Raw genomic sequence first — 16,783 nt, 5'->3', positions numbered from 1 at the left:
AAAGTGTCTAGAAAAGTGAGAATGGCTAAGTGGAGTTCTAAAATGTGGCCAAGTTTATTTTTATTAATAAGATGCACCACAGTTTGGAGGCAAAATCTTGTTTAAAGTTTGCTTTTTTAGACAATATTATTACATTTGCTATGGTATTTTTCAAATTGTTTGTTTTCTATTTGGGTTCACCTACATTGCACTAGGTGCATTTTATAACACTTTATCTTTTTGTCAAAACAGAGTTTAAAGGTTCCCTTTAATGAATCATTCTTGTTATGTTGTATTTGAATATTAAATTATTCTAGAATATGAATTTGTCTGTAATTGAGACAATATTATAATTTAATGTTCCCCAGGTGTTTCGCCAGAGGCTGTTCTACAGCAGTTCGGAGAGTATTTCTTTGAATTCTGTAAAAGGTCAGGCTATGACCACATGCTGAGGACACTAGGTGGAAATCTCTATGAATTTATTGCCAACCTGGATGCCTTACACAGTTATCTATCGTTGTCTTACCAGGTGAAACCAAATTAAATGAAATGTTACAATGTGCTTAGCTAACAATCTGTTTAATTACTGGAAATGCATGGTGCATGCAAAAATATTAAAATTTGAGAGTCCTCAGTGGTTGATACCTTTAATGGATAACTGAAAAAATTGTAAAAAAAAATAGCAAACTTTCCAAACTACCCAGGTCTCTTCATGAGGCATAATATTATGCACTAAATGGTGGCCCGATTCCAACACATTGGGTATTCTAGAATATGTATGTAGTTTATTTATGAAGATTTCAGAATAATGCAATGAATACACAGGATTCGGCAGGCCAGGCATGACCATTTAGCGAAGTGTGGTTCAAATCCCGCGCCAATTCGCGGCCAGACTGCGTCTGTCGCTGATTGTTCATGGCCGGCCGGGTGCGACCAATCAGTGAAGCCAGGGCCAGCTCCAGGTTTTTGAGGGCCCCGGGGAAAGAGTCTCACAGCCCACGTAGCATATACCATAGCCCACGTAGTATATAGCACAGCCACGTAGTATATAGCACAGCTACATAGTATATAACACAGCCACGTAGTATATAGCACAGCCATGTAGTATATTGCACAGCCACGTAGTATATTTCACAGCCACATAGTATATAGCACAGCCCATGCAGTATATAGCACAGCCCATGCAGTGTATAACACAGCCCACGTAGTATATAGCACAGCCACATAGTATATTGCACAGCCACGTAGTATATTGCACAACCACATAGTATATAGCACAGCCCACGCAGTATGTAACACAGCCCACGTAGTATATAGCACAGCTCACGCAGTATATAACACAACCCACGTAGTATATAACACAGCCACGTAGTATATAGCACATCCCACGCAGTATATAACACAGCCCATGTAGTATATAGCACAGCCCATGCAGTATATAGCACAGCCCATGTAGTATATAGCACAGCCCACATAGTATATAGCGCAGCCCACGTAGTATATGGCACAGCCCACGCAGTATATAACACAGCCCACATAGTATATAGCACAGCCCATGTAGTATATAGCACAGTGACGTAGTATATAACACAGCCCATGCAGTATATAACACAGCCCACGTAGTATATAACACAGCCCAAGTATTATATAGCAATGTGGGCACCATATTCCTGTTAAAAAAAAGAATTAAAATAAAAAATAGTTATATACTCACCTTCCGGCGGCCCCCGAATCCAGCCCAGGCCTTTAGCGATGCTCCTCGCGACGCTCCGTTCCCAGTAATGCCTTGCGGCAATAACCCGTGATGATGTAGCAGTTTTGTGAGACCGCTACGTCATCTGGGGTCATTGCTGCAATGCATTTTTGGGACCGGAGCGTCGCGAGGAGCGGGAAATGCTGCTGCGGACGCCGGAAGGTGAGAATATAATGATTTTTTTTTAATTAGTATTGTTAACATTCTATGTTTTTACTTTTGATGCTGCATAGGCAGCATCAATAGTAAAAAGTTGGTCACACTTACAGGGTTAATGGCAGTGTTAACGGACTTCGTTACACCGCGTTATGCCTCGGTATAACTCAGTCTGTTTAACGGACTGCTAAAACGCTATGTGGGCGCAGACTGGAGGGGAGTATGGAGGGGGCACTGACTAAAGGGGAGTAGTTAGGGACCAATCCGTGGCCGGATTGTGCCTGTCGCTGATTGGTCGCTCCCCAGCCGACCATCTTTATATAGATGGTGCATGCAAGGAAACATCTTAACTGAAAGAATAATCCCAAGTGAAAATATTTATTTTATGTGATACACTGTATGCAATCCAACGGCTCTGTTACTTGCTCACACGGTCAGATGTAATGGAGAGCGGGATCTATAATGAGGGCAAAATGTAGGATTCATGTTACTATGCTATCCTGGTAATAGAACAGCCTGGTATTTATCTATCTGTATCTCATCCCGAATTGGGTCCAGGATAATTTCTCTCTATTTTATTTTTTACTAAATTGGATGTTCATGTGAAAAGGGAGGGATTGGGCAAATTTACGCAACTGAAAGAGGAGAAGGTTGGGACAAACTCATTTTAGACATATCTCCTTCATAGGTTTCAGAGCATCTCCCTGGATATCGTTTACATTTCCTATCTTCTTATTTCTTTTTTTACAATATCTATTAAAAAAATCCTAACTTCAAAAGCATGAAAAAAATAAATAAATAAATAAAACAAAACTTTAAAAAAAAAAAGTCAAGGCCTATCTGAATTTCTGTTTCTAGCTCTGCCTCCATTGAAAAAATATGTCCAGAATAAATGTAAATAGTTTCTATGGAAATACGAGCACAATTTAAATTTTTTTCAGGGGTCCCTTGTAGTCGTAAAAAAAAATAAGAAGAATAAAAAGTGAAAAATGGACACATATTTGTTTTTTCTTTCTATTTTTTCTCAATATCTTCAAAAAAAGAAATATAAAATTGATGTAAAAGTGAAGTTCCATGTGTCACGGTTAAAAAGATAAAATTATTTTTTTTAGAGTACCGTAGTTAAAGTTTCATGTATGATAAAACCCCAAAACGTATCTCGATAAGAAAGTAGGAAAATGGTCTGGTCATGAACTGGTTAACCCCTTAATCCCATATGATGTACTATCCCGTCAAGGTGACCTGGGACTTAATTCCCAGTGACAGGATAGTACGTCATACGCGATCGGCTGTGCTCACGGGGAGAGCGCGGCCGGTGTCAGCTGACTATCGCAGCTGACATCCGGCACTATGTGCCAGGAGTGGTCACGGACCGCTCCCGGCACATTAACCCCCAGCACACTGCGATCAAACATGATCGCAGTGTGCCGGCGGTACAGGGAAGCATCGCGCAGGGAGGGGGCTCCCTGCGTGCTTCCCTGAGACCCCCGGAGCAACGCGATGTGATCGCGTTGCTGCGAGGGTCTCTTACCTCTCCTCCCTGCAGCAGGCCCGGATCCAAAATGGCCGCGGCATCCGGGTCCTGCAGGGAGGGAGGTGGCTTACCAAGTGCCTGCTCAGAGCAGGCGCTTGGTAAGCCTGCAGTGCTGCAAGTCAGATCGCTGATCTCACAGAGTGCTGTGCAAACTGGTACAAAGTTAAAAAGTTTAAAAAAAAATACTTTTCTTTATCTAAATAAAAACAAACAAACAATAAAAGTACATATATTTAGTATCGCCGTGTCCGTAACGACCCAACCTATGAAACTGTCCCACTAGTTAACCCCTTCAGTAAACACCGTAAGAAAAAAAAACGAGGCAAAAAACAACGCTTTATTATCATACAGCCGAACAAAAAGTGGAATAACACGCGATCAAAAAGACAGATATAAATAACCATGGTACCGCTGAAAATGTCATCTTGTCCCACAAAAAACGAGCTGCCATACAGCATCATCAGCAAAAAATAAAAAAGTTATTGTCCTGAGAATAAAGCGATGCCAAAATAATTATTTTTTCTATAAAATAGTTTTTATCGTATAAAAGCGCCAAAACATAAAAAAAATTATATAAATGAGGTATCGCTGTAATCGTACTGACCCGAAGAATAAAACTGCTTTATCCATTTTACGCCAAAGAAAATCAGATATGTAATAGGGAAATTATAAACTGTGTAACATATTGTCCCCTTAAAAATATAGTTTTAATTAAATTACCATAAAAATACTGATACCCAGTGAAACAAACAAAAAATACTCAAAGAATCTAATAGTGCACCTAGCCTATTACAATGACCCTACGCTTAACTGCTGTCCCTTCCTCGAAAAGAAATGAAAACAAGCGTAAGGTAAGAAAAACTAAGGTGCACAAAAAGTATATATATCAAACCCCTTGCATTCAAATCCCGTATAGAACAATCAAAAAATGGTGAAAGAAATAAGCAAAAAATATATATAGACCCATATGCTCATAACTTTTATGCTCCAGTCCTACTGCAGGGGGTTTGATATATATACTTTTTGTGCACCTTAGTTTCTTACCTTACGCTTGTTTTCATTTCTTTTATATGCTCATTGTTTTCCCACCTATAGTTTGCTAGTTATTTAACAGGGTGAGCAGGTGAGAGCCGCCGCGGAGTGGGAGCGCCAAAAATTCTATCAGGGTGCCAACCTCCACTGCTAGGAAGGGACAGCAGTTAAGCATAGGGTCATTGTAATAGGCTAGGTGCACTATTAGATTCTTTGAGTATTTTTTGTTTGTTTCACTGGGTATCGGTATATTTAATTAAAACTATATTATCCATTTTACCAAATGCGGAACGGTATAAACGCCTCCCCCAAAAGAAATTCATGAATAGCTGGTTTTTGGTCATTCTGTCTCACAAAAATCGGAATAAAAGGCGATCAAAAACTGTCACGTGCCCGAAAATGATACCAATAAAAACGTCAACTCGTCCCGCAAAAAACAAGACCTCACATGACTCTGTGGACCAAAATATGGAAAAACTATAGGTCTCAAAATTTGGAGACGCAAAAACTTTTTTGCTATACAAAGCGTCTTTTAGTGTGTGACAGCTGCCAATCATAAAAATCCACTATAAAAAGCGCTATAAAAGTAAATCAAATCCCCCTTCATCACCCCCTTAGTTAGGGAAAAATAATAAAATAAAAAAAATGTATTTATTTCCATTTTCCGGTTAGGGTTGGGGCTAGGGTTGGAGCTAAAGTCATGGTTAGGGTTGGGGCTAAAGTTAGGGTTAGGGTTGGGGCTAAAGTTAGGGTTAGGGTTGGAGCTAAAGTTAGGGTTGGGGCTAAAGTTAGGGTTAGGGTTGGGGCTAAAGTTAGGGTTTGGATTACATTTACGGTTGGGATTAGCGTTTGGATTAGAGTTAGGGGTGTGTCAGGGTTAGGGGTGTGGTTAGGGTTACTGTTGGGATTAGGGTTAGGGGTATGTTTGGATTATGGTTTCAGTTAGAATTGGGGTTTTCCACTGTTTGGGCACATCAGGGGCTCTCCAAACGCGACATGGCATCCAATCTCAATTCCAGCCAATTCTGTGTTGAAAAAGTAAAACATTGCTCCTTCCCTTTTGAGCTCTCCTGTGCACCCAAACGGGTTTAACCCAAAATATGGGGTATCAGCGTACTCAGGACAAATTGGACAACAACTTTTGGAGTCCAAGTTCTCTTGTTACCCTTGGGAAAATAAAAATGTGGGGGGCTAAAAATAATTTTTGTGGGAAAAAAAAGATTTTTTATTTTCACAGCTCTGCGTTGTAAACTGTAGTGAAACACTTGGGGGTTCAAAGCTCTCACAACACATCTAGATAAGTTCCTTGGGAGGTCTAGTTTCTAATATGGGGTCACTTGTGCGGGGTTTCTACTGTTTGGGTACATCAGGGGCTCTGCAAATGCAACGTGACGCCTGCAGATCAATCCATCTAAGTCTGCATTCCAAATGGCGCTCCTTTCCTTCTGAGCTCTGCCATGCGCCCAAACAGTGGTCCCCCCAACATATGGGGTATCAGCGTACACAGGACAAATTGTACAACAACTTTTGGGGTCCAATTTATCCTGTTACGCTTGTTAAAATACAAAACTGGGGGCTAAAAAATCATTTTTGTGGAAAAAAAAAGAATTTTTATTTTCACGGCTCTGCGTTATAAACTGTAGTGAAACACTTGGGGGTTCAAAGCTCTCAAAACACATCTAGATAAGTTCCTTAGGGGGTCTACGTTCCAAAATGGTGTCACTTGTGGGGGGTTTTAATGTTTAGGCACATCAGGGGCTCTCCAAACGCGACATGGTGTCCCATCTCAATTCCAGTCAATTTTGCATTGAAAAGTCAAATGGCGCTCCTTCCCTTCCGAGCTCTGCTATGCGCCCAAACAGTGGTTTACCCCCACATATGGGGTATCCGTGTACTCAGGACAAATTGCACAACAACTTTTGTGGTCTAATTTCTCCTGTTACCCTTGTGAAAATAAAAAAATTGGGGGCGAAAAGATCATTTTTATGAAAAAATATGATTTTTTATTTTTTACGGCTCTGCATTATAAACTTCTGTGAAGCACTGGTTGGGTGAAAGTGCTCACCACATATCTAGATAAGTTGCTTAAGGGGTCTACTTTCCAAAATGGTGTCACTTGTGGGGGGTTTCAGTGTTTAGGCACATCAGGGGCTCTCCAAACGCAACATGGCATCCCATCTCAATTCCAGTCAATTTTGCATTGAAAAGTCAAATGGCACTCCTTCCCTTCCGAGCCCTGCCATGTGCCCAAACAGTGGTTTACACCCACATATGGGGTATCAGCGTATTCAGGACAAATTGCACAACAACTTTTGGGGTCCAATTTCTTCTCTTACCCTTGGGAAAATAAAAAATTGGGGGCGAAAAGATCATTTTTGTGAAAAAATATGATTTTTTATTTTTACGGCTCTGCATTATAAACTTCTGTGAAGCACTGGTTGGGTTAAAGTGCTCACCACATATCTAGATAAGTTGCTTAAGGGGTCTACTTTCCAAAATGGTGTCACTTGTGGGGGGTTTCAGTGTTTAGGCACATCAGGGGCTCTCCAAACGCAACATGGCATCCCATCTCAATTCCAGTCAATTTTGCATTGAAAAGTCAAATGGCGCTCCTTCCCTTCCGAGCCCTGCCATGTGCCCAAACAGTGGTTTACACCCACATATGGGGTATCAGCGTATTCAGGACAAATTGCACAACAACTTTTGGGGTCCAATTTCTTCTCTTACCCTTGGGAAAATAAAATATTGGGGGCAAAAAGATCATTTTTGTGAAAAAATATGATTTTTTATTTTTACGGCTCTGCATTATAAACTTCTGTGAAGCACTGGTTGGGTGAAAGTGCTCACCACATATCTAGATAAGTTGCTTAAGGGGTCTACTTTCCAAAATGGTGTCACTTGTGGGGGGTTTCAGTGTTTAGGCACATCAGGGGCTCTCCAAACGCAACATGGCATCCCATCTCAATTCCAGTCAATTTTGCATTGAAAAGTCAAATGGCGCTCCTTCCCTTCCGAGCCCTGCCATGCGCCCAAACAGTGGTTTACACCCACATATGGGGTATCAGCGTACTCAGGACAAATTGTACGACGACTTTTGGTGTCCATTTTCTCCTGTTACCCTTGGTAAAATAAAACAAATTGGAGCTGAAGTAAATTTTTTGTGAAAAAAAGTTAAATGTTCATTTTTACTTAAACATTCCAAAAATTCCTATAAAACACTTGAAGGGTTAATAAACTTCTTGAATGTGGTTTTGAGCACCTTGAGGGGTGAAGTTTTTAGAATGGTGTCACACTTGGTTATTTTCTATCATATAGACCCCTCAAAATGACTTCAAATGTGATGTGGTCCCTAAAAAATATTGGTGTTGTAAAAATGAGAAATTGCTGGTCAACTTTTAACCCTTATAACTCCCTAACAAAAAAAAATTGGTTCCAAAATTGTGCTAATGTAAAGTAGACATGTGGGAAATGTTACTTATTAATTATTTTGTGTGACATATCTCTGTGATTTAAGGGCATAAAAATTCAAAGTTGGAAAATTGCAAAATTTTCAAAATTTTTGCCAAATTTCCATTTTTTTCACAAATAAACGCACATTATATTGAAGAAATTTTACCACTATCATGAAGTACAATATGTCATGAGAAGACAGTGTCATAATCGCCAAGATCTGTTGAAGCGTTCCAGAGTTATAACCTCATAAAGGGGCAGTGGTCAGAATTGTAAAAATTGGCCCAGTCATTAACGTGCAAACCACCCTCGGGGCTTAAGGGGTTAAAGATGAAGTAATGTGTATTTCAGAAATTATTGATTTACTCCTGATTTTCAACAGAACATATTCTAGAGTTTATAGAGAATGACGAGCAAAACAGAATCAAGTGAGAAAGAGTTGTATGATGTAAAATCCTGAGGAGGTCTCAGAAGTTACTGCACTGGTTCTACGCCGATACATAGGGTTTATAGAAACTGAGGAAAGACACATCTTGGAGTGTTAAACACTGATTCAATTTCCTGTCATTAAAGTCATGGAATACATATCAAATATTGCATCGAAAACCTGTCTCTTCCTCACAAAATGCATTAAAGTGTTTTTTTTCCCCACAACACACAGTTTGTTTTAATCAAGAGATTTTGGAATAATAATAACTTTGACTATTGGATGTGTTAAATAAAAATGTTCCTGTGCTGAGATAATCTTATAAATGTGCCCATGCAATGTACTGTGTAATGGCTGTGTCTGGCCGTGCAGGGACATGGTCTGATCATACCACAGCTCCTGGGCAGGGAGGGGGAAGCAAAAGAGTATACAGACAGGACAGCACGGGGTCACCGATGATTCTTTCTGTGAGGTAAAGATTGACTAAAAACAACCAGGGAAATGTTTTACCTCACAGAAAGAATCAGCTGTGATCCCATGCTGTCCTGTCTGTATACTCTTTTCCACCATCCCCCACCCAGGAGCTGTGGTATGATCAGACCATGTCCCTGTGCAGTCAGACACAGCCATTACACAGTACACAGCAGGGGCACATACTGTATATAAGATTATCCCAGCACAGGGATATTTTTATTTAACACATCTAATAGTGGAAGTTATTTTTATTCCAAGATCTACTGATTAAAATGAACTTTGTTTGTGGGAAAACCCATTTAAGGGAATCTGTCACCAAATTGACAACTTTTTGCTTACAGTCAGCTGCCCCACAATGACCCATATGCTCTTGTTCTGCACAGGCCATGAATGCCCCTTCTTTCAGGGTAGAGATGAATGATGATGGCTCCATGCATCTGCATTATTACTCAGATAGAAGAGGACTGTGTCACATTGTTCCAGGTAACACAACTCCACATCATATTCTTAACTGATAAACGTAACATGCGATGTGAGTGTAAATATTACTTGATGATTGTTGATATTGTTCTTTGCTTAATGACTTAATTATTGCATAATTTTCATTTCCTAATTATGTATAGCAGATCTTTCAGCCTAGTATGATGCCCTATATCAGATTAATATATTACAGCTAGAGGAGCATTGTGCTGTTTCCTGCTAAGAATATGGAAAGAAGACTGGAAATATAGGCCAGGATTCATTGAAATTGGCGTTGCACATGACCATCTTAATGAAGGGGTGTGATGAAGTAGGAGGTGCCTGATGCGCTATGAGCTGCAGGCCCGCTGTCTGTTATCTTTTACATCTGTGACGTCATCTCGACAGCGCTGCAAGTAATCACTAAGCAAACTCCTATATAGAAAAGAAATTCCAGAAATAATAATCTTATATAGTCAATGAATACAACTAATATATAATCTTCAAAAAATACTCATCAGACCAACTTTTAAACAAAAATATAATTTTTATTTTGATAAAATCACAATGATATCACCACAAAAATTCATATAGTTGAAACCTTTATTAATGTTGTTGATATAAATTATTAAAATATAAAAATTAAGAAATATCTATAAAATATACTCAATATATGTGAATTGTGGGGATAAGGTGTGCGCGGGGCAGGTGGCGTTCTATTACTGGTTGGTATTGCACTTAGGCTACGTTCACACTAGCGTTGTGCGCCGCTGCGTCGGCGACGCGACGCACAACGCACCGAAAAACGCGTGCAAACGCACGCAAAAACGCTGCGTTTTTCGACGCGTGCGTCGTTTTTTGACGAAAATCGGACGCAAGAAAAATGCAACTTGTTGCGTTTTCTTGGTCCGACGCTAGCGTCAAAAAAGACGCACGTGTCGGAAAACGCAACAAGCAAAAACGCATGCGTCCCCCATGTTAAACATAGGGGCGCATGACGCGTGCGTCGCCGCTGCGTCGCCCGACGCTAGCGCGACGCACACTAGCCGAACGCTAGTGTGAACGTAGCCTTAGCTTGATTTGGCATATTGTAATAACCATTGTGGTTTTTGGCACTGATATATTATGGTGTATTTATTCGTTTTAAGCACTTTTTCACTAAGTTATACAATTCAGTTGGTTTTCATATTTATTTAGCACTTTGCACTTTTTTGTATTATGGTTATAAAATGAGTTATATGAATTGCCATATACAGTATATTACTTTTACCAATCAGTTTTAGTATGCCCTGCCCTGTACATACACAGTTTTCAATGAATTTGTGATCCCCACAATTCGCATATATTGAGTATATTTTATATATATATATATATATATATATATATATATATTTATTTATATTATCAACATTAATAAAGGTTTCAACTATATGAATTTTTGTGGTCATAACATTGTGATTTTATCAAAATAAAAATTATATTTTTATTTAAAAGTTGGTCTGATAAATATTTTTTGAAAGTAGTCACTCAGGTCTGCGAGTGATTTGTGCCATCAACTTGAGCGGCTGAGCTCAGATATCGGCTGCAGCGCTGTTGACATGATGTCACCGCTGCAGCCAGTAACAGACACTGAGAGCAGCGGTGGAGACTCCAAGCTGGATGTGGAGATGGTGAATAAAGCAGATTTTGTTTATTTTTTTTGAAACTGCACCAGGAAAAAAAGGGTTTTCAGAAACCAGTATACACCTATATTCTTGGCGACTGATTTTGTATAGCAGAAGAGGCTATAAATATGGGCTCGGCTACTATAAACATTATTATATCTATTTTTCTATTGTTTAGGTATTATGGGGGCGGTAGCATTGGACTTTTTCAAAACTGAAATTTCAATGGAGATAATAAGTCAATCAGATGAGGAAGAGAGAACAGGAAAAAAAGAACACATTGTCTTTCTAGTCACTCAGCGACCAATAGTTCCACCCAAATCTTCCAACAAACAGGCATCGCAGCAAAATAATAAACAGGTTAGTCATTACTTTCTACTGTTTGCTGCTAGTGTTGTCATTACCATAGCCGTGGGGATGCAGTACTTGAATTTATATGAGTCCTCCAACAAGAAATTTGTCCTTGAGAGAAAACAATAGTCCCCATATGTCTCCTACTGTGTGAATGATGTACAATTTGATAGTGGCGGCAGACTGCGCCAGAAGGATATTTTCTGCATGGCTAAGGATGTGAGATTTCCAAGAACAGAAGAGCTGCAGATTATTGAACAGTTGTGGTGTGAACAGTATCTATTGGATCATAATAGTGTGAGAATGACTGACGCCGACTGCACCTGGGTCTTTTCTACGCTGCCTGCCTTCTTGGCCCATAATACACCCGCATCATCCAAACCATTTTCTTCATTTTGATATTCGTGCTACATAATAACTTTCTGACAACACGGAATAGATCAGTATACTAAACATGGCACACAAAAACATGCCTCCTAATAAGTACGGTACATTGTATTAATAATTGCTAACACACAACATAGACATATACACATGGAACATTATAGCTGATTCCAGGTAATAAAACAGTTCCTGGTAGTTTGACCTTTACGCCTCACTCACATGAGCGATGATGATTCTCTCTTATGAGAGAATTGGATCGATGATAATAATGACACTTGGCTTAAAGGGCCTCCAGCCGTTATAAACTAAAAGAGCCACCTTGTGCAGCAGTAATGCTGCATTCTAACAAGGTGGCTCTTTTAGTTTTTTGTTCATGTATTCCCAAAATAAAGCGCTTTGAAACTTATCCAAAATACCTCTCTTTGTCCATGGAGGCGGGTCCTCACTCCCCAGCTTGAACCGGTACTCTGCCGTCACTCACATCTTCAGGGGCTTTCGGCGCCGCCCCCTCCGCACTTTTTCGCTTCAAAACCGGCGCCTGCGCTGTGTACAACTGTGTGGGGCAAGCGCAGTAAGCTCTGGCCGTCTGACGTCCCAGCCAGGCTTGCAGACTGCGCCTGTGCGGCCGCCCTGCCTGTGAATCTCAGCCCCGCACTGTGCATAATGCATAGCACACTGCGGGGCTGGGATTCCAAAGGTGGGTGGCCGCACTGCCCGCACAGGCGCAGTCTGCAAGCCTGGCTGGGATGTCAGGCGGCCAGAGCTTACTGCGCCTGCCCCACACAGTTGTACACAGCGCAGGCGCCGGTTTTGAAGCGAAAAAAGCACGGAGGGGGAGGCGCCGAAAGCCCCTGAAGATGTGAGTGACGGCAGAGTACCGGTTCAAGCTGGGGAGTGAGGACCCGCCTCCATGGACAAAGAGAGGTATTTTGGATAAGTTTCAAAGCGCTTTATTTTGGGAATACATGAACAAAAAACTAAAAGAGCCACCTTGTTAGAATGCAGCATTACTGCTGCACAAGGTGGCTCTTTTAGTTTATAACGGCTGGAGGGGGTGACGGAGGCCCTTTAAATGCTGATCAGAGTTAGATCCGATTGTCAGTTTACTGTGATCCGATTCTATTGCATGAGAGAATTGTATCACAGGAGCAGAGAAGACGAAGAACTTAATTTCTCCATCTTCTCAATTGTCTGTGTCCGCATAAATCAGACTACACTCGAATGACATCCGAGTGTACCTGTAGACTTAAATGGGTGCACATGATCAGACTTGCGGGGCCACTTGCAGCATGCTGTAGTTTTTTTTCATGTCGATTGGAAAGTTTAATAAACTGATACATTGATAACTGTGATCTCATGACTAATTGCAGAGGAATTCATATGTTTCTTAATATGCAAATAAGGTGTTAAGATCCCTGGGCAGGTAGAGATCTTCCGGAGATTCTGTATCTGGAGCTTATTTTAATTCTTAGCGAAGACTATCAGTGGCGAACATGCCATTGCTGCAACCTGTGCAGCCCCAGCGGTAAGGGGGCCGACTGGCACCTCTAAAAATGCAAGCAGCTTTTGAAAAATAAGTGATAATTTGAATAAGTTATTCTCATTTTTTTGGAGGGTACCCCACTTGTATAGGTGATTGCTCCATGTCCGGACACAAATGTAGGGAAATAACTGCTGACACTTCAATAAATCACTGTTTCTTCTTTTACGTTCAACTTCGAGTGCCATTTTTATTCCCTACCACTGAAGCACCTCCTTTATGTCCCAACCATATCTACTACAACATTATGGGTTGATATGATGAAATTCATGTAAATTGGATGCAACTTTGATTTCATTTCTTTACTTTGATTTTTGGGGTGATTTGTCATTTAGTCATAACCTGGTTGATGATTTTAGTTTCTATTGACTGATGATACATCACTTTGATCTCAACGATTTCCATAATTTGCATAACTAATGATTTTCTACTTTAGTCCCTTATTTTTATTTGAGCAGTTTATTTATGATAATAGAAATCAGGCACTTCAAAGATATTCACATTACTAGAATAATAAACCCAGATGTGTCAACAGATTAAAATACAAAACTTCAAAAAATATAAATAGATCACTTAAACCTGGTGAAACTGGTGCACTTACTCAGGAAAGGCATGTCAGAGGTGCTGTAGAATCCAGATATTACAGCAAGAATTTTTTTTTTAATCTAGCTAAAGAGTGATTGGGTTCATAATTCCAAGTGTATTCAGTCTCTGCCCTCATCCAGGTGGATTGACAGCTTCAGCTTGTACTAAGCAGTGTGAGTTCTCAGCAGCAGGAGGGACACCATGGAGCTGTCAATCAGACTAGATTGGCGGAGATTGTGTTTAAATGTTCTAAACTGATTATGCAGCCATTGTGACCTGGATTTTATAGTAAGTCTCCACAGTTCTAAGAGATTTATTAAATAAATGTATGGAGTTTGTATTGTGAAATCTGGAAATAGATCCTGTTTAATAGACTAACAATATGTTTAATTTTAATTCAGATTTGTTACATCAATGACCAGCCTAGATGGCCTTTTTCTGTACTTTTCTAATGTTTGCTTAGTTGTTCCTTCTTGTTTAGCTGCCAATAAGTTGTGGTCTTTAAAGCTATCACTTACGGTTGAGTCATGTGTTCACTGAGGGGCTGTTTGGTTTTCACTCTATATAGGTCATAGGAAGGCTGTGTTCCCACCCACGATGAGCTTTTGACGCTGCAGAATTTCTGCGCCTATTATTTAAATTTGGTTACTTGCATTTTTTATTGTGTTTTTGTGCGTAGTTTTTTAAGATGTGTTTTTTATGCTGCATTATTTTCTCTTGTTGGTGTGTCATGCTTTAACCCCTTAGTGACAGAGCCAATTTGGTACTTAATGACCGAGCCAATTTTACAATTCTGACCACTGTCACTTTGAGGTTATAACTCTGGAACGCTTCAACGGATCCCGCTGATTATGAGATTGTTTTTTCGTGACATATTGTACTTCATGATAGTGGTAACATTTCTTCGATATTACTTGCGATTACTTATGAAAAAAACGGAAATATGGCGAAAATTTTTAAAATTGTGAAATTTTCAAATTTTTTATTTTTATGCCCTTAAATCAGAGAGATATGTCACGAAAAATAGTTCATAAATAACATTTCCCACATGTCTACTTTACATCAGCACAATTTTGGAAACAACATTTTTTTTTGTTAGGGAGTTATAAGGGTTAAAAGTTGACCAGTAATTTCTCATTTTTACAACACCATTTTTTTTTAGGGACCACATCACATTGAAGTCATTTTGAGGGGTCTATATAGAAAATAACGAAGTGTGACACCATTCTAAATTAACCCTTTACGTGCTTCACAGGAACTGAAACAATGTGGAAGGAATAAATGAACATTTAACTTTTTTTTGCAAAAATTTTAATTCAGAAGTATTTTTTTTATTTTCACAAGTGTAAAAACAGAAATGTAACCATAAATTTTGTTATGCAATTTCTCCTGAATACGCCAATACCCTATATGTGGGGGTAAACCACTTTTTGGGCGCACCGCAGAACTTGGAAGTGAAGGAGCGCCGTTTGACTTTTTCAATGCAGAATTGGCTGGAATTGAGATCGGACGCCATGTCGCGTTTGGAGAGCCCCTGATGTGCCTAAACAGTGGAAACTCCCAACAAGTTACACCATTTTGGAAACTAGACCCCTTAAGGAACTTATCTTGATGTGTGATGAGCACTTTGAACCCCCATGTGCTTCACAGAAGTTTATAACGTAGAGCCGTGAAAATAAAATATCGCATTTGTTTACACAAAAATGATCTTTTTGCCCACAAATTCTTATTTTCACAAGGGTAACAGGAGAAATTAGACCACAAAAGTTGTTGTGCAATTTCTCCTGAGTACGTCAATACCCCATATGTGGGGGTAAACCACTGTTTGGGTGCACCGCAGAGCTTCGAAGAGAAGGAGTACCGTTTTACTTTTTCAATGTAGAATTGGCTGGAATTGAGATCGGACGCCATGTCGCGTTTGGAGAGCCCCTGATGTGCCTAAACAGTAGAAACCCACCACAAGTGACCCCATTTTGGAAACTAGACCCCCCCAAGGAACTTATCTAGATGTGTGGTGAGAACTTTGAATGCCCAAGTGCTTCACAGAAGTTTAGAATGCAGAGTCGTGAAAATAAAAAATATTTTTTTTCCACAAGAAAGATTTTGTAGCCCCAAAGTTCTTATTTTCACAAGGGTAACAGGAGAAATTGGACCACTAAAGTTGTTGTCCAATTTATCCTGAGTACGCTGATGCCCCATATGTGGGGGTAAACCACTGTTTGGGCGCACGGCAGAGCTCGGAAGGGAAGGAGCGCCGTTTTGGAATGCAGACTTAGATAGAATGGTCTGTGGGTGTTATGTTGCTTTTGCAGAGCCCCTGATGTACCTAAACAGTAGTAACCCCCCACAAGTGACCCTGTTTTGGAAACTAGACCCCCCAAGGAACTTATATAGATGTGTGGTGAGAACTTTGAATGCCCAAGTGCTTCACACAAGTTTATAATGCAGAGTCATGAAAATAAAAAATATTTTTTTTTCCACAAAAAAGATTTTGTAGCCCCCAAGTTTTTATTTTCATATGGGAAACAGGAGAAATTGGACCCCAAAAGTTGTTGTCCAATTTGTCCTGAGTATGCTGGTACCCCATATGTGGGGGTAAACCACTGTTTGGGCGCACGGCAGAGCTCAGAAGGGAGGGAGCACCATTTGACTTTTTGAGCGCAAAATTGGCTGTCATGTTTGGAGACCCCCTGATGTACCTAAACAGTGGAAACCCCCCAATTCTAGCTCCAACCCTAACCCCAACACACCCCTAACCCTAATCCCAACCCGATCCATAATCCTAATCACTAACCCTAATGATAATCACAACCCTTACCCCAAAACAACCCTAATGTCAACCCTAACCATAACCCTAATCAAAACCCTAAATCCAACACACCCCTAATCCTAATCTCAACCCTAACCTCAAACCTAACCCTAATCCCAATACACCCCTAATCACAACCCTAACCTTAACCCTAATCCCAAACCTAACCCTAATCCCAAGCGTAAC

The 16,783-nt window shown here is 40.1% G+C and overlaps 1 protein-coding gene across 1 annotated transcript in view; it reads left to right on the top strand.

The window, feature by feature from the left end:
- LOC138637838 (guanylate cyclase soluble subunit beta-2-like) overlaps nt 1-16,783 on the top strand; it is a 125,395-nt gene that overhangs the window by 39,693 nt on the left and 68,919 nt on the right. Inside the window, exons 4-6 of the mRNA XM_069726762.1 lie at nt 348-508; nt 9,189-9,288; nt 11,107-11,288. Of these exons, the coding sequence (XP_069582863.1) occupies nt 348-508; nt 9,189-9,288; nt 11,107-11,288 (443 nt within the window). The remainder of the gene's footprint in view (nt 1-347; nt 509-9,188; nt 9,289-11,106; nt 11,289-16,783) is intronic.

This window comes from Ranitomeya imitator, chromosome 5 (assembly GCF_032444005.1).
Source record: "Ranitomeya imitator isolate aRanImi1 chromosome 5, aRanImi1.pri, whole genome shotgun sequence".
Lineage (NCBI taxonomy): Eukaryota > Metazoa > Chordata > Amphibia > Anura > Dendrobatidae > Ranitomeya > Ranitomeya imitator.
Note: the sequence above shows the minus strand (reverse complement) of the source record. Positions and strands in the feature narration are given on the sequence as shown.